Source organism: Carcharhinus amblyrhynchos, chromosome 8 (assembly GCF_965287045.1).
Source record: "Carcharhinus amblyrhynchos chromosome 8, sCarAmb.v2.hapA, whole genome shotgun sequence".
In the NCBI taxonomy this organism is placed as follows: domain Eukaryota; kingdom Metazoa; phylum Chordata; class Chondrichthyes; order Carcharhiniformes; family Carcharhinidae; genus Carcharhinus; species Carcharhinus amblyrhynchos.
This window is the reverse complement of record NC_137331.1, coordinates 58262631-58281001: the sequence shown is the minus strand read 5'-3', so window position 1 is coordinate 58281001 and position 18371 is coordinate 58262631. Positions and strand designations below refer to the sequence as shown.

At 42.1% G+C, this 18371-nt stretch overlaps 1 protein-coding gene across 1 annotated transcript in view; it reads right to left on the bottom strand.

Annotated features, from left to right (window-relative positions):
* Positions 1-14269, bottom strand: part of cpa6 (carboxypeptidase A6) — a 112696-nt gene extending 98427 nt beyond the window's left edge. Inside the window, exon 1 of the mRNA XM_080194119.1 lies at positions 14030-14269. Coding sequence (XP_080050245.1) covers positions 14030-14136 — 107 coding nt within the window. The 5' untranslated portion in view covers positions 14137-14269. The remainder of the gene's footprint in view (positions 1-14029) is intronic.
* Between the last annotated feature and the right edge of the window lie 4102 nt (positions 14270-18371).

The following is an 18371-nucleotide window of genomic DNA, read 5'->3' as shown; positions in this document are numbered from 1 at the left end:
TTATGAAAATTCAGACCAAAGTTTCTGTTTTTGCTTCCTTAACGATTTTGGCTTTTCATGTGCTTGACCTTCATGCTTGCATCTAACTGAGATATGGTGTGCTGTAAAGAACCCCAGGAATTTTAAGACATTTGCAGACCTGTAAAATTGAAAATGCTGGAAATACACATCAGATGAATGAGCATTTATAAGAGGTCGAAAATAGGTCAGCAATGTTTTGGGTTTGTAATTTTAAATTATGTACTGAAAAAGAGAAAAATCTCATCTTTTTATGACTATCTCAGTGAACATTTGCAATATTTTCTGTTTTTCTTTCAGCTATCCAGCATTTTCTTTCTTCATCATTTGCACACAACACCACCTATTTTCTCTGAACACTACTCATTTTTTTAATCCTATTTCTCCTTACAATTTCTACATTTGCAAAACATTGTATGCAAGAAATTATTTTTGGCAAGGAGTAAGGAAGAGGATAAATTAGCACTCATATAACGCCATTGATACTTACAAAGGTCTTAGGAAGGTTTTTTTTTAAATTTTGAAGTACAATCACATTTGTTTCAGGTAAATGTGGCAGGACCCCCAAACAACCACTGAGATAAATGACCAATCTATTTTGATAGTATTGGATGATGGAGAAAGTTTTATTAGTGCTCTGACAGGACTTCCTTCCTAGAATAATGAAATGGATTATTTTAGGTCCATTTGAAGAAATAAATCTGAAGAAAGATTTTGGCTCAATCTCTGATTTGAAAGGTGTGGCGCTGACAATACAATATTCCCTCAGTGTTGTCTTGAAGTGTTGGCCTAGATTAGCATTAAATGACATCATTTAGATCCGAAAGGTTAACTCAGTTTCTCTTCATAGATGCTTCAGGACCTGCTAAGCTTATTCAGCGTTTTCTGCTTTTATTTCAGATTTGCAGCATCTGCAGTAGTTTGCTTTCATTACCATGTCTTAACAGCTAATTGCATGTTAAAAAATTGTTAGAGGATTTTGATCACTACTTAATATGCAATGTGGCTGCTAAATTGCGTGGTGTGTGGCCTCACAGGATTTGCCCTGCTATAAATATCATGCATGCATTATTTTGCAAAGTTGGTCACCTGCATCTTGCTTGGGGTCTCTCAGCCAACAGGAGGAATAGGAGGAGGATACAATACAAGCAAAGCAGCACTAGCTGCTGCAGAAGAGGGGACAAGAAATCGAGGAGGATACCTTCCTTCTCCACAATGCAGGTACACGACATCCCTCCTCCTGTGGAGCTCAATCACTAGAGTCAGTCAGTGTATCCACCCGATTAGTATCGGAGCCATCTTGTAATGTGCTGCTGCCACCACACTCCAGCCATTAGTGAAAATAGGTTAGTGGAAGTCTAATGGCATTCTGAGAGAAGTCGGCACAGTCACATCTACTGAAAAGTGGGAAGCGGAAAAATCCCTCCAGTGATAAACAGGAAGAACAGTATCCATCAGAGGCAGCAGAGTCTTCACTGGAGCATTCTGGGAGAAGTTGGCGCAGTCATTTCTACTGAAAAGTGGGTAGAGGAAGAACTGGTGCCAAGGAGCAGTTAAACCCAAAACTCTATATAAGTTTTTCTCTCCTTCCCTCCGCCTCTGGCCAAATAAAGGGCAAAGAGGATCCGGGATATCACTGAATGGCTGCAGACATTCTGAAGGGTATCAATGACATAGATTGAAAGAGGGATGAAATCTCGCATCAAGATTTCAGGAAGTTAGGCAGTAGACTTAAAAGCAAGACCTCTTGCGTTGTAATTTCAAAATTATTCCCAGTGCCACAGAAATAGGAGGATAGCGCAGATGAATGCGGGCCTTAAGAGTTGATGTAGGAGGGAGGGCTTTAGATTTCTGAATCACTGGGGCCATTTCTGAGGAAGATAGGATAGTCTACCAAAACGAGACTAATATCCTTGTGGAACATTTTGCTAGTACTGCTGGGAGGAGGTTAAACCAATTTGGCAGGGGGAGGGAAGACAGACTGCTAGCAGAATAAGGGCATGGAATCATATAGCAAAACAAACAAGTCAGAGGGAGTACAACTGTATTAAATTTCAGGGCAGTAAGGCCAGGCTGGATGGTCTCTACTTTAATGCCAGGAGTGTTGCAGGTAGAACAAATGAGTTAAAGGCAATGATTGACACATGGAAATATGATACAGTAGCCATCAGGGAGACATGGTTGAAGGAAGGATACAATTGGCAACTCAACATTCTGGGGATATCAAATCTTCAGGTGAGACAGAGGAAGAGGTAAAAGAAGAGGCATTGCACTATTAGTTAAGGAGTCAGTTACTACAGTAAGGAGAGATGATATCTTGGAGGGAGCATCAACTGAAGCTTTGTGGGTAGAGCTTAGGAATAAAAAAAAAGCAGCCTCACATTGTTAGGTGTTTATTGTAGACCCCCAGATAGTCGGAGGGATATTGAGGAGCAAACATCTGCTCAGTTTGTGGAGGTGTGTAAAATCAATAGGGTTGTTATATTAGGTGATTTCAACTTTCCCAGTATTAATTGGGATATACATAGTGTTAAGGGCTTGGATGGAGTAGATTGCTTGAAATGTGTACAGGAGAACTTTTTAAATCAATATGTGGAGGGTCCAACAAGGGAAGGAGCTATGCTGCTCTGATACTGGGGAATGAACTGGACAGGTGGTTGAGGTGGTGGTGGGGGAGTATTTTAGTGATAGTGGTCACAACATAATACAATTTAAGCTTGTTACAGAAAAGGAACCAGAAAAGCTGCAAAACAAAAGTTTTGGATTGAGGGAGAGCTGATTTCAGGATCTGGCCAAGGTGGAATGAGAACAGCCACTAATAGGAAAATCTACAGAAGAGCAGTGGGGGGCATTCAAAAAGGAAATGGGGAGGATATAAGAATGTTCCCTCCAGGATGATAGGTTGGAATAACAAGCCCAGAGAACAATGGTTGATCACAGATATTGAGGATGCAATGAGAAGGAACAGAAAGGCTTTTAAAAACTACAAAGGGAGCAAATCAGTGGAGGCATTAGTGTCGTACAGAAATGCAGGGTGGAGCTTAAGAAAGCGATTAGGAATGCAAAGAGGGAACATGAGAAAGCTCTGGCTGGTAAAAGTAGGGAAAATCCCAACATATTCTATAAGTATATCAATGGGTTGAGGACAAGGGTAGGGCCCATTAGGGACCAACGGGGCAATCTGTGGGTGGAGACATTGGTAGAGTGTTGAATGAATACTTCACATCTGTCTTCACTCAATAGAATGAGGACAATGGTATGGAATTCAGGGAGAGGGACTGTGAGTTTCTTGAACAAATTAACACAGGGAAGGACAAGGTATTGGAAGTGTTGGCAGCCTCAGAAGTGGTTAAATCACCAGGTCCAGATTAATTGTGCCCTAAGCTGCTGTGGGAGGCAAGGGAGGAGATTACAGGGGCTCTGACCCAGATTTTTGATTCCTTTCTGGCCATGGGGGAGGTGCTAGATGATGAGAGAATAGCTAATGTGATTCCACTATTTAAAAAGCATTGTAGAGATAAACCAGGGAACTACAGACCAGTGAGTCTCACGTCAGTGGTAGGGAAACTATTAGAGAAACTTATGAAGGACAGCATCTACCTCCACTGGGAGAGGCAAAGCTTGATCAGAGATAGTCAGTACAGCTTTGTCAGAGATCAAATTTGATTGAATTTTTAGGAGGATGTGACCAGGTGAGTGGACGAGGGTAGTGCAGTTGATGTATTTTATATGGTTTTCAGCAAAGCCTTTGACTAGATCCCACATAGGAGACTTGTGAAGAAGGTAAATTCATATGCGACACAGGATAATTTGATAAAGTGGATTCAAAATTGGTTCAGTTGCAGGAGACAGAGGGTGATAACAGGAGGCTGCTTTAGTGATTGGAAGCCAGTGTCCAGTGGCGTGCCACAGGAAACTATGTTGGGCCCCCTATTACATACATGACATTGACTATGTGAGGGATAGGATTAATAAGTTTGCTGTTGACACAAAGATTGGACAGGTGGTTAACAGTGAGGCGGAGTGTCGTGGGTTACAAAAAGATATAGACAGAATGGTCAGATAAGTGGCAGATGGAAGTTAACTCTGAAAAATGTGAGGTGATAATTTGGAAGGAGTAATTTGACAAGAAAGTATTCAATGAATGGTCGGAAACTGGGAAGTTCTGTGGAACAAAGTGATCTTGGAGTGTTTGTCCACAGATCTCTGAAAACAGAAGGGCATCTTAGTAGGGAGGTGAAAAAGGCATATGGGACACTTGCTTTTATCAGCCGTGACATAGATTACCAAAACTGGGGAGTTGTATAGAGCTTTGGTGGGACCACAGCTCGAGTACTGTGTGCAGCTCTGGTCGCCCCATTATTGGACAGATGTGATTCACTAGGACGCTGCCTGGGAAGAAACATTTAAGTTATGAAGAGTGGTTGCGTAGGTTTGGTTTGTTTTCATAGGAGCAGGGAAAACTGAAGGGCAACCTGATCGACATGTACAAGATTATGAGAGACATAGACAGAATGGATAAGGGGCAGCTGTTCCCCTTATTTGAAGGGTCAGTCATGAGGGGACATGTGAAGAGAAGTGTTTTCACCCAGAGAGTGGTAATGGTCTGGAATGCACTGCCTGGGAGGTTGGTGGAGGCAGGTTGCCTCACATCCTTTAAGTACCTGGGTGAGCACTTGGCACATCATAATATTCAGGGCTGTGGGCTAAGTGCTGGCAGATGGGATTAGATGGGAGTTCAGGTGTTTCTTTAAAGTGTCAGTGTAGACGCAAGGGCTGAAGGATCTCTTCTCTGCTGTAAGATTCTATGATTCTAATCAGCAGCATTAAACCTACATTATCTCTGTTTTCACAATGCTAGGCAAGTTCAAACTATAGTAAATCAGCAATTAAGACCAAAATTGCATTCCAAACCAGTTTTTCAAACAGCATCATTGTATTGACAGAGCATTATCCATTTAGTGCCTGTTTATTCCCTTTCACAAAGAAATCTGTTTGTAAATGTTTATACGTCTTTTAAACTTTTTCCTGCCAGAGTTTATGTATCTTAATTATTGAACATTTATTTTATTTTCAGACTGAGCATTTACTGCTCATCATTTTGAAACAAAGTGATGAAAGAGCAAACTATTTAACCATTTCAAATGATCCTTGTAAATGTTAATATTCCTCTGCATTTCCAGAGAGTGGATTTGGTGTTCAATATAATGCAATTAATAAGAAATTGGCATTAGTAAGAATCAGTTTCAGCTTTACTTTGTGAAGGTGGCTTCGGAGAAGTTGAGTTCAAAGATTTCAGCAGTAAATGTGTTTTGGTGATAGTGGGTTGAGAGAGGAAGCGAGGGAGTGAAGTGGTGAAGACATAAACTGGCAGATTTGATGATGGAGGGTATGTGGGGTTTGAAGGTCAGCTCAACATCAAAAAGAAAAATATTTTACACTTAATATGGGATAGAAGAAAGAGAAAAATCAATGTTTTCATGAATACATTGCCATTCACAACCATATCACATTCAATGATGTTTTCCATCCAATGAAGTACTTTGAAGTTTAATAACTGTTATAATATAGGAACTAATGTGATGAAGCAAAAAAGGGAAGGAATTAGGGACTATCATGCAAGATTTTCACAGGAGCATATTGGTTGATTTTGTAGGAAGGGACATAGGTTCAAGGTGAGCGGTAGGGGGTTTTGGGGGATGTGAGGAAAAGCGTTTTTACCCAGAGGGTGGTGACGGTCTGGAGTTTATATTTTGTAGTTTGATCAATCAAGCACAAATGTCACCGGGTTGAGCTAAAGTTGGTTATCAGGTTACATTGGAATGTCCCTGTGCTTATGGAGAATGCACCACAGAAAATAAGAACATAAGAAATAGGAGCAGGAGTAGGCCATCTAGCCCCTCGAGCCTGCCCTCCCATTCAATAAGATCATGGCTGATCTGAAGTGGCTCAGTTCCACTTTCCCGCTTTCTCCCCATAACCCTTAATTCCCTTGCCTACCAAAAACCTATCTACCCACGCCTTAAATATATTTAGCAAGGTAGCCTCCACCACTTCAACGGGCAGAGAATTCCAGAGATTCACCACCCTTTGAGTGAAGAACTTCCTTCTCAACTCCGTTCTAAACTGCCCCCCTTTTATCTTGAGGCTGTGCCCTCTAGTCCTACTGTCCTTTCTGAGCGGGAAGAACCTCTCAACCTCTACCCTATCCGTCCCCTTCATCATCTTATATGTCTCAATAAGATCCCCCCTCATCCTTCTAAACTCCAACGAGTACAAGCCCAGTCTATTCAGCCTCTCTTCATAGTTCAACCCCCTCAACTCCGGTATCAGCCTAGTGAACCTCCCCTGCACTCCCTCCAAGGCCAAAATATCCTTGCGCAAGTGCAGCAACCAAAACTGCACACAATACTCCAGCTGCAGCTCACCAGTGCCCTGTACAGTTGCAGCAAGACCTCCCTACTTTTATATTCAATCCCCCTCGCTATGAAGGCCAGCATCCCATTTGCCTTCCTGATCACCAGCTGCACCTGTAGGCTGGGTTTTTGCGACTCATGCACAAGGACCCCCAGGTCCCTCTGCACCGTAGCATGCTGCAGCTTTTCGCCCTTTAAATAGTAGTCCCTCCTACTATTATTCCTGCCAAAGTGGATAACCAGATTGATAAACCAATCTGTTCTCACTATGATACAAAATAGAAAGTCTTGTTTCTCCGTGACCATCACACAAAATTATCACCATTTCAAGTATCATACAAACAACATGAAATAAGAATATAAGAAACAGGCTCTTTTAGTCTGGTCTGCCATTGAATACAATCATGGCCAATCTTTGGCTGTAAACACAATTTTCCTGCCTACGCCAAACATCCCTTGATTCCCTGAGAAACTAAAAATCTGAGTATATTTATTTAAGACTGAGATAGACAATGATGAAGTATCTGGAATAGAAAATCCCAAAGATTCACATCCTTTAAATGAAGAAAATTCTTCTTTCAGTTCTGAATGATCATCTCTTTAGCCTGAGTGTTCCCATTTTTGCGATTCCTCTATCAGAAGAAAACCTCTCAGCATTAATTCACACAAATTTCACTCATTGGCAACTAGATACTAACTGATCTCAGGATGTGTTCAACTACAAGAGCTGCCTTAAAATGGCAGATCAAATTTTAAAATTGGCTTGACCTTAGCAGCAGATACTTTGAGTGGCACAGTGGTTAGCACTGCTCTCTCATAAGAACATAAGAACATAAGAAATAGGAGCAGGAGTAGGCCATCTAGCCCTTCGAGCCTGCCCCGCCATTCAATAAGATCATGGCTGATCTGTCGTGGCTCAGTTCCACTTTCCCGCCCTCTCCCCACAACCCTTAATCCCCTCTCTTATCAAAAACCCATCAACCCGCTTCTTAAAAATATTTAGCGAGGCAGCCTCCACCACTTCAACGGGCAGAGAATTCCAGAGATTCACCACCCTTAGAGTGAAGAAGTTCCTCCTCAACTCCGTTCTAAACCACCTCCCCTTTATCTTGAGGCTGTGCCCCCTAGTCCTACTGTCTTTTTTGAGCGGGAAGAGTCTCTCCACCTCTACCCTATCCATCCCATTCATCATCTTATACGTCTCAATGAGTTCTCCCCTCATTCTTCTAAACTCTAACGAGTACAAGCCTAGTTTATTCAGCCTCTCCTCATAGCTCAACCCCCTCAACTCCGGTATCAGCCTAGTAAACCTCCTCTGCACTCCCTCCAAGGCCAAAATATCCTTGCGCAGGTGCAGCGCCCAAAACTGCACACAGTACTCCAGCTGCGGCCTCACCAATGCCCTATACAGCTGCAGCAAGACCTCCCTACTTTTATATTCAATCCCCCTCGCTATGAAGGCCAGCATCCCATTCGCCTTCCTGACCACCTGCTGCACCTGCAAGCTGGGTTTTTGCGACTCATGCACAAGGACCCCGAGGTCCCTCTGCACCGTCGCCTGCTGCAGTTTTTCACCCCGTAAGTAATAGTCCTTCCTACCATTCTTCCTACCAAAGTGGACCACCTCACACTTGCCAACATTAAATTCCATTTGCCATTTGCTGGCCCATTCGCCCAGCCTATCTAGATCCTTCTGCAGACTCTCCACACCCTCCGCACAATTTGCCTTTCCCCCAATCTTGGTGTCATCAGCAAATTTCGACACCCTACACTCGGTTCCCTCCTCCAGATCATCTATATAAATGGTAAATAGCTGAGGCCCCAGCACCGACCCCTGGGGCACCCCACTAGTCACCAACATAGCGCCAGGGACCTAGGTTCAATTCCGGCCTTGGGTCGTTGTCTGTGTAGAGTTTGGACGTTCTCCCTATGTCTGCATGAGTTTCCTCCTGGTGCTCTGGTTTCCTTCCACAGTCCAAAGACGAGCAGGTTAGGTGAATAGGCCATGCTAAATTCTCCCTCAGTGTACCTGAACAGGTGCCGGAGTGTGGTGACTAGGGGATTTTTACAGTAACTTCCATTGCAGTGTTCATGTAAACCTGCTTGTGACTGATGAATAATAAATAAACTTTAAGAACTTTAGATTTTGTGTCTTCAGATGCCTGAGCAACAGTGATCGAAGCCTGAGACCTCAAATCCAGCACCATGGTCTACAGAGCAGCCCTAGCCTCCTGTATGCATCAGAAACATGGACAATGTGCAGCAGACACTTCAAATTCCTAGAGAGATATCATCAACGATGTCCCCGCAAAATCCTGCAAATCCACTGGTGAGATACCAACATAAGCGTCCTCCCCAGACCAACGCAACCAGTATCGAGGCACTGGTCATGCTCGACCAGCTGCAATGGATGGGTCACATTATCCACAGCCTGAAACAAGACTCTCAAAACAATTGCTCCACTCTGGGCTCTGCAATGACATGTGATCAACAGGAGGACAAAGGAAATACTACAAGGACACTGAAAACTTCCCTAAATAAATGCAATATATCCATTAACATGGGGGAAATCGCTTGCCTTCGAACACACAAACTGGAGAAGAAGCATCTTCAAAGGTGCCAATCACCTTGAGTGTCACCGAGTAGAGCACATGGAGGCCAAGCTTCAACAGTGGAAAGAGAGTGCAGAATCCAGAATGTTCCTCCCACTCACCCACCTCATCAAACACCACCTGCCAAACCTGTGGCAAAGTCTGTGGCTCCGGAATTGGACTATTCAGCCACTGTAGAATCCATCTCCCCGGAGTGAAAGCAAGTTATCCTCAATCCTGAGGGACTGCCAAGGAAGAAGAAAACTTTATGCAGTCCCTCATATGCCTTGTCATTATCCAAGATTGCGTACTATTATAACAGGCTATTGTGTAATGTGCATGTTATAACACTAATGAATTCCCTGATTTAGTGTTAGCATGATCATGCAATATTCATGAAAGTAAAGGAGGAACAATGTTGTGAGAACACCATTGCCTCTACGTTTCTACCAAGTCACATGTGATCCTGATTTGGAAATAATGATTTGGAAATAAAGGAGAGTATTAAATTAAAAGCTGATGCGTTCAGAGTGGCTAAAAATAGTGGGCGATTAGAAGATTGGGAAAGATTTAAAAATCAACGAAGAATGACTAAGCAGGTGATAAAGAAAGGAAAGATAGACTATGAAGTTAAACTAGCACCAAATATAAAAAAAGACAGTAAAAGTTTTTACAAATATATAAAGAGGAGGAGGCTGGCTAGAGTGAATGTTGGACCCTTAGAGGATGAGAGGGGGGGTTTAGTGGTGGGAGATGAGGAAATGGCTGAGGCTTTAAATAAGTTTTTTGCCTCGGTCTTCACAGAGGAGAACACGAATAGTTTGCCGGATCTTAAAGATAGAAGGATGGTAGGAGTTGAGGGCCTGAATGCGATTACTGTCACTAGAGAGGTAGTGCTTGATAGACTAATGGGACTGAAGGTGAACAAGTCCCCAGGACTGGATGGAATGCATCCCAGGGTTCTGAAAGAAATGGCAGAGGTGATAGTGGATGCCTTAGTAATTATTTATCAAAATTCGCTGGACTCCGGGGAAACGCCGGAAGATTGGAAAATGGCTAATGTTACGCCGCTGTTTAAAAAAGGTAGCAGACAAAAGGCAGGGAATTATAGGCCAGTTAGTTTAACGTCTGTAGTTGGAAAAATGCTAGAATCCGTCTTCAAAGAAGAAATAGCGAGGCACCTAGAAAAGAATGGTTTGATTGAGCAGATGCAACACGGATTCATTAAGGGGAAGTCGTATTTGACGAATTTATTGGATTTCTATGAGGATGTGACTTGTGCGGTAGACAGGGGAACCGGTGGATGTGGTGTTTTTAGATTTCCAAAAGGCGTTTGATAAGGTGCCTCACAAAAGGTTGCTGCAGAAGGTTAGGGTGCACGGAGTTGGGGGCAAAGTGTTAGCGTGGATAGAGGATTGGCTGTCTAATAGGAAGCAGAGAGTTGGTATCAATGGGTGCTATTCTGGTTGGTGGTTGGTGACTAGTGGAGTGCTGCAGGGATCAGTGCTGGGGCCTCAACTATTTACCATTTATATAGATGATCTGGAGGAGGGGGCTGAGTGTAGGGTGACAAAATTTGCTGATGACATGAAGATGAGTGGAAAAGCAAACTGCGTGGAGAGTGTGGAAAGTCTGTAGAGAGATCTGGATAGGCTGAGCGAGTGGGCGAGGACCTGGCAGATGGAGTGTAATGTTAGCAAGTGTGAGGTTATCCACTTTGGCAGAAATAATAGTAGGAGGCATTATTATTTAAAAGGTGAAAAGCTGCAGCATGTTACGGTGCAGAGGGACCTGGGGGTCCTTGTGCACGAGTTGCAAAAACCCAGTCTGCAGGTGCAGCAGGTGATCAAGAAGGCGAATGGAATGCTGGCCTTTATAGCGAGGGGGATAGAATATAAAAGTAGGGAGGTCTTGCTGCAACTGTACAGGGTACTGGTGAGGCTGCAGCTGGAGTAGCGTATACAGTTTTGGATACCGGAGATGAGGGGGTTGGTCTATGAAGAGAGACTAAATAGACTGGGTCTGTACTTGTTGGAGTTTAGAAGGATGAGGGGGGATCTTATAGAGACGTATAAGATAATGAAGGGGATGGATAGGGTAGAGGTAGAGAGATTCTTCCCACTTAGAAAGGACAGCAGGACTAGAGGGCACAGCCTCAAGATAAGGGGGGGGGGGGTGCAGTTTAGATCAGAGTTGAGGAGGAAGTTCTTCACTCAAAGGGTGGTGAATCTCTGGAATTCTCTGCCTGTTGATGTGGTGGAGGCTACCTCGCTAAATATATTTAAGTCATGGGTGGATACGTTTTTGAGAGACAAGGGAATTAAAGGTCATGGGGAGAAAGCGGGGAAGTGGAACTGATCCACTTCAGATCAGCCATGATCTTATTGAATGGCGGGGCAGGCTCAAAGGGCTAGATGGCCTACTCCTGCTCCTATTTCTTATGTTCTTATATATTCATGCTCTTTCACCAACAATTGGTTAATTTTCTACAATTTCTTCCCTCACATCATCATTACGTAGAAACTAGGAGCAGGAATAGGCCATTTCGCTCTTTGGACCTGCTCTACTACTCAACATGATTGTGGCTGATCCTCAATCTCACTGTCATATTCCCATTTTCTCCCCGCACTCCTTGATGCCATTAAAATCTAAAAAATTATCCATCTCATTACTGAATACATTCAGCGGCCTGGCCTCCACAACCTTCTGTGGAATTTTGTTCCACAGGTTCACTATCCTCTGAGGGAAGAAATCTTTCCTTACCTCGGTCCTAAATGATATGCTCCTTATCCTGAGCTTGTGTGCCCTGGCTCTAGATTCCACAACTAGGGAAAACATCCTCCCTGTGTCTAGTTGTCCAGCCCTGTTAGACTTTTACACATTTCGATCAGATCTTCTTTCATCTTTCTAACTCTGAAGGAGTCTGACAACAAACAACTGAGGACAAGGAGCTGATAGTTCCCTACCTCATTACCCCTCACTTTTTTCTTTTTGTATCAAATGGGCAGTAAAAATATTTTCATTTTACAGGTCCTAAATAGAGGCCCAGTCAAACCCATCTTTCCTCATTGGACAATCCCACCAATCTTCAATCCAACACCCCATGCAATACTCCAGGAGTGGTCTGATCAAGGCCCAAAATAACTGCAGTAAGACATGTCTACTTTTGAACTCAAATCCTCTTGCAACAAGGGTCAACACCATTTGCATTCCTAATTGCTTGCTGCACCTGTCTCTACGCTTTAATTGACGGTGTGTGTACAAGGACTCCCAAATCCCTGTGTACATCCAAACTTCTCAATATATCATCATTTAAATAATATTCTTCCTTTCTACATCTGCCAAGTTTGTCCACTCGCTCAACTTGTGTAAATCACCTTGAAGCCTCCTTGAATCCTACCATAATTCTGCCAGTTTTGTGTCATCACCAAACTTGGAAATGTTACATTTAGTTTCCTCATCCAGGTCATTTATATACATTGTGAACAATTGGGGCCCAATCACTGATCCCCATGATAATCCACTAATCATTGCCTGCCACTCAGGAAAAGACTCATTTATTCTCACACTCTGTTTCTTGTCTGTCAACCAAGTTTCAATCTATTCCAATTCATTGCCCCCCATCCCATTTTGCCCACTCATTTCTTGCGAGGGACTTTATAGAAAGCCTTCTGAAAGCCAAAACATATCACATCCATTGGTTCTCCCCTATTTATTCTATAAGTCACATCCACAAAAAACCCAGTAGATTTGTTAAGCATAATTTGTCTTTCATAAATCCATACTGATTTTGTCCAGACACATTAATGCTTTCCAAATGTTTTGTTTTCACATTTTTTTAACAATAGATTCGGGCATCTTCCCCACTGCTGATGTCAGGCTAACTGGTCTGTAATTCTCCTTTTTTCCCCTCTCCCTCCCTTTTTTAAATAGTGGGGTTACATTTGCTACCTTCCAACCTGCAGGAACTGCACCAAAGTCTATTAAATTTTGGAAGATGCTCACCAATCCAATGAATATTTCCAAGGTCAGTCTCTTTAATACTCTGGGATGTAGATTATCAAGCCCCAGTGATTTGTTAGCTTTTAATCTCATTAATTTACCCAGCACTAGCACTTTATGATGGCCCATCACAACCATAAAGGAAAACTGGCCAGTGAGACAACACAAAAAAAAATACTTTTTTAAATACCAAATTCAAGGTACGTGGGGTGATTTCAAGGTATTTTAATCACCATTTTTTGGATGGACGTGACCAATTGTTTGATCTTCACTCTGTTTATGATTTCATCTAAAAATAATTCAAGGAAATCTCTTATATTTTATTATCCATGGTATTCTTTATTCTTGGTTTAACCTGCAGACCATATAGACCTTTGTACACTTTATAAGTCTAATTTCTTATGTATAACATTTTATTGTGTTTTGCTGTTGCTTAGATTAGACTTGGGAGGCAAAGATTTGATTTTTTTTAAACCAAGATTTTACAAAATCTGATCCATGTATAATATTTTGTCATCAAAGTTAAAATATTAAAAGGTTTATTCAGACAAATTTATATATTAAAATTCTCTCGGGACAATAACACTTTCAGTCATGTTTAGTTATTGCTGTCTACCACGATCTCAATTGTAGTCAATATTGTACAATATAGTGCGTATTTATTGGGTCTACATTCTTCCAAACTGGAAGATGTAAACGTTAAATTTTATATATTTTCCAATAGTTACTAATAGAGAAGAATCAAATGCTTAGATTATTGCATCTGTCTTAGCACTCCACGTCATCATGCAAGATGTTTTGTTGTTTACTATTACCATCATAAACAATTCCAGTATTCAATTTACAGAAATTAATTTACATTTTTATTAGAATTGCAACACATGCTTTCAGAAAACAGTCACATACGTCAGAAAACTCAACACCTGAGAAATGCCAAAGAATCTGCAGAAGCGAGCAGAACCACAACTTTAAACAACAGAGCTCAGAAAATCAAATACTTACCCGTTATACCGATTATTATACAGCGAGGTCTGTACACATCGTAAATTCAAAAAAGCCACTGCAGCGAACAGTAAGGCAGTCACTACGAAACGCGCATTTCCTTCCATGTGGATGAGAAGCTGGAGGCAAAGTAGTTTTAAGATAAATATATAAATGTTAATCGCCCTGATATTTAATTTTCAACTTTTTTTCTCCCTTCCGGCTGATCCCCGAAGTCAATTTTCCAAACAGCGATTTTGCAGTTCTCTGCAAGAGCAGAAGGTGGTATATATGGCATGACAAAGAATGCCTTCAGCAAGTGGCAAGCTCCAGGCTGGCAGCAGCAGCAGCACTGAAAGCCGGCGCAGTGTTGGCAAAGTGGGCGGCCGCACGTGACCCCCGGAGGCGGCGCGCGGGTGGGGGGGCGGCTCGAGCTCCAAAAGAAACGGTCACTTTGAAGAAGCAGCGATGAGAGCGGGAGAGGAAGAAGAAGCTTTTTCCGATACAGATGTGCAAAGGGAGAAAATGAAAAAAATCTCTTGCATGCATATATTCTGCAGCCTCCGTCAGTGTGTCATGTTTATTGACCTACTTCAAACAGAGAAGATTTGCGACCCAAATTCCAACTGTGCAGCCGCATCAAGGGGGCAGTGATATTTCGGAGTGGGTGGGTGGTATAGACTATATTTACCTAACGATGACTCAGATGTGACATATAAATAATTAAAGTATATTTTATATATACATTCCATAATTTTTGTTGGAAAATATAATCTGAAGCATATCCGAAGCAAAAAGTGACCCAATTCTTAGTTGAAAGCTATGATACTAAATCAGATATCTGCATTCGTTGTACGTTCAAAGTAAAAAACCAAAACATGAAACATCTTTCGAATAAATATTTAGCTTTGAGACCATACTACATGGAATATTTTCATGGACGTTTGACAAGGTACCTCACAAGGGGTTATTGCAGAAGGTCAGGGGGCATGGAGTTGGGGGTAGGGTGTTAGCGTGGATAGAGGATTGGTTGTCAAATAGGAGGCAGAGAGTGGGGGTCAATGGGTGCTATTTGGATTGGCGGTTGGTGACTAGTGGAATGCCCCGGGGTCAGTGCTGGGGCCTCAGCTATTTACCATTTATATAGATGATCTGGAGGAGGGAACCAAGTGTAGGATGTTGAAATTTGCTGATGACACCAAGATTGGTGGAAAGGCAAATTGTGCGGAGGGTGGGGAGAGTCTACAGAAGGATCTAGATAGGCTGGGCGAATGGGCCAGGAAATGGCAAATGGAATTTAATGTTGGCAAGTGCGAGGTGGTCCACTTTGGTAGGAATAATGGTAGGAAGGATTATTACTTACGTGGAGAAAAACTGCAGCAGGTGACGGTGCAGAGGGACCTCGGGGTCCTTGTGCATGAGTCGCAAAAACCCAGCTTGCAGGTGCAGCAGGTGGTCAGGAAGGCGAATGGGATGCTGGCCTTCATAGCGAGGGGGATTGAATATAAAAGTAGGGAGGTCTTGCTGCGGCTGTATAGGACGTTGGTGAGGCCACAGCTGGAGTACTGTGTGCAGTTTTGGGCACCGTACTTATGCAAGGATATTTTGGCCTTGGAGGGAGTGCAGAGGAGGTTTACTAGGCTGATGCCGGAGTTGAGGGGGTTGAGCTATGAGGAGAGGCTGAATAGATTAGGCTTGTACTCGTTAGAGTTTAGAAGAATGAGGGGCGATCTCATTGAGACGTATAAGATGATGAATGGGATGGATAGGATGGAGGTGGAGAGACTCTTCCCGCTCAGAAAGGATAGTAGGACTAGGGGGCATAGCCTCAAAATAAAGGGGGGGCGGTTTAGAACAGAGTTGAGGAGGAACTTCTTCACTCAAAGGGTGGTGAATCTCTGGAATTCTCTGCCCGTTGAAGTGGTGGAGGCTGCCTCTCTAAATATTTTTAAGACGCGGGTTGATGGGTTTTTGATGAGAGAGGGGATTAAGGGTTATGGGGAGAGGGTGGGAATGTGGAACTGAGCCATGACAGATCAGCCATGATCTTATTGAATGGCGGGGCAGGCTCGAAGGGCTAGTTGGCCTACTCCTGCTCCTATTTCTTATGTTCTTATGTTCTTATGACTCTTTGCGTGATCATGTGAAATTCCTATGTGGAAATTTTTTAAATCGCTTTATCTATTTGATTCATTATAGCAAAAGAGACCATATGGCCCATCGAATGCCCACCCTCTAGAGCAATTCAGTCAATCTACTGTCATTCTGGACCCCAGTTCTGCAAGTTTATTTCCCTCAAGTTTCCTTTTGAAATCATTGAATTGATTCCCCAAAAACGTGAAGGAAACTTTCACAAATATTACATACTTCCATGTGAAATTTCAAATGTTAGGTTCTTGCTTTTTTTTTAAACGCATTTGCTTTTCAGTCCCATAATATCAGATGGAGTTCAGTGTGGGGGAGTGAGAGATCATTCATTTGTACCCAAGTATGTATTAGCATATTTTGTAGTATTACACCAGGAACTGTTGAGGATTTAGCAGAACAAGTACAGAAATTATTAAAAACAATTGGATAGTTACCAAGAATAATTTCATTGACTAATGGAACATGATCCTTTATCTTACAGGGTCTGGAGTACAAACAGATGAATTTTATATTCCAGTTGTGTGAAGTTCTGGTTAGACACTATTTAAAGGATTATGCTTGTTCTAACTGATACCTAGCGCTGAAATGGTTAATTTTTAAAAAAGTTGTATTTGCATTGAATATATTAGATTAATAAATAAGATGATAGGATTCAGATGTTTTATGAGGATTAAAGGAATTGGTAGGATAGAGAAAGAGGGGAACTATTCTTTCTGGTGGGGGAAACCATAATTAAGAACAATACTTTAAAATTAGAGCTCGGTTATCAATAGATGATGTCAGGGAGTGCTTCTTCACATAATGCATTGAGGAAATTTGGAACTCTCCATCCCCAGAACTGTTGAGGTTAGACCAACTGAAACTATCAAAACTGAAGGTTGGCACAATGGTTAGCACTGCTGCCTCACAGCGCCAGGGACCCAGGTTCAATTCCTGTCTTGGGTCACTGTCTCTGTGGCATTTGCACATTCTCCCTGTGTTTGCATGTGTTTCCTCCCACAGTCCAAAGATGTGTTGGTTAGGCCTCTTTTAGGGAGATGTGTGGGTTAGGTGGATTCGCCATGCTAAATTGCCCCTTAGTGCCAAGGGGGTTACCTAGGGTAAATTCATGGGGTTATGGGGATAGGCCTGGGTAGGATTGTGGTCAGCAAAGACTCGATGGGGCAAATGGCCTCCTTCTGCACTGTAGGATTCTATGAGATTGATAGACTTTTGATGGGCTGAGAAATACTGTATTAAAGATCACAGAACCATGGTAAGTAGATTGAGTTAAGGTACAGATTAGTCATAGTCAAATTGAACAATAGAATAATCTCGAGGAGTTAAATGGCCTCTGTATTGTGTTCCTACCCTTCAGTGCTGATGTGTGGAACACAATAATGGTTTTGCACATACCAGGGAGTCTTCTGTCCTTATGCAAGTGCCTATTCATGTGTGAATCCAAAAAATGGAGTGTTGTAGCTCATAGATGGTAGCCAACATCACATTGAGTCCTATGCTGCCTTCACCTGCTCACTTTCCAGCAGGAGCCATTGAGTAACAATCACCATCGGGAATCTTGATCGATATAACTCTCCCTGACAGCTTTAGGCCACTGAGTGCAATTGTAAAGTACTTACTGGCTAGTTACAGTGTGGGGATTGAAGCAGAAGTTGCTTCATCTGTTTATTTGAGCTCTAATATGGGCTTTGCATTTACTAACTGAGCCATCAGGGAGAGCAATATTTCTTGTTCAGAAGAGTTAGCTAATAATTAAGATCATTTGTTTTCCTTTTTAGAAATTTCATAATGTTTCAGCCAATTTCAATTGCACAAAATTCAACCTTTATCATTGTTTAGAAAAATTCAATTAAAATAATAAGTCATTTCAGAATAATTTTGAGCTTAAAAAAATCCTGAAGTGGGGCATTATTGTTCCATCCTTGATCTGACATCTTCAGTGTTATTTAGCAAGGAGCCTGAATATCCCCACCGTATCACTATTTAGGTAAGGAAATAACATTTATTCCAGAAAAAGTACTATTATCCAAATTTTACAAAATTCAAGTCAGTGGATTTTGTTTTACCTACTTTCCCTGAATGGTTTGGATTGACAAAACTAACAATTGGGCAATTTTTGGTTTAAATCTAAATACACATTGTTATAGTTTTTACTCTGAATAATCCTACTGGTCCTGGTAATATTTATAGATCAACGAAGGCACCAAAAACAGAC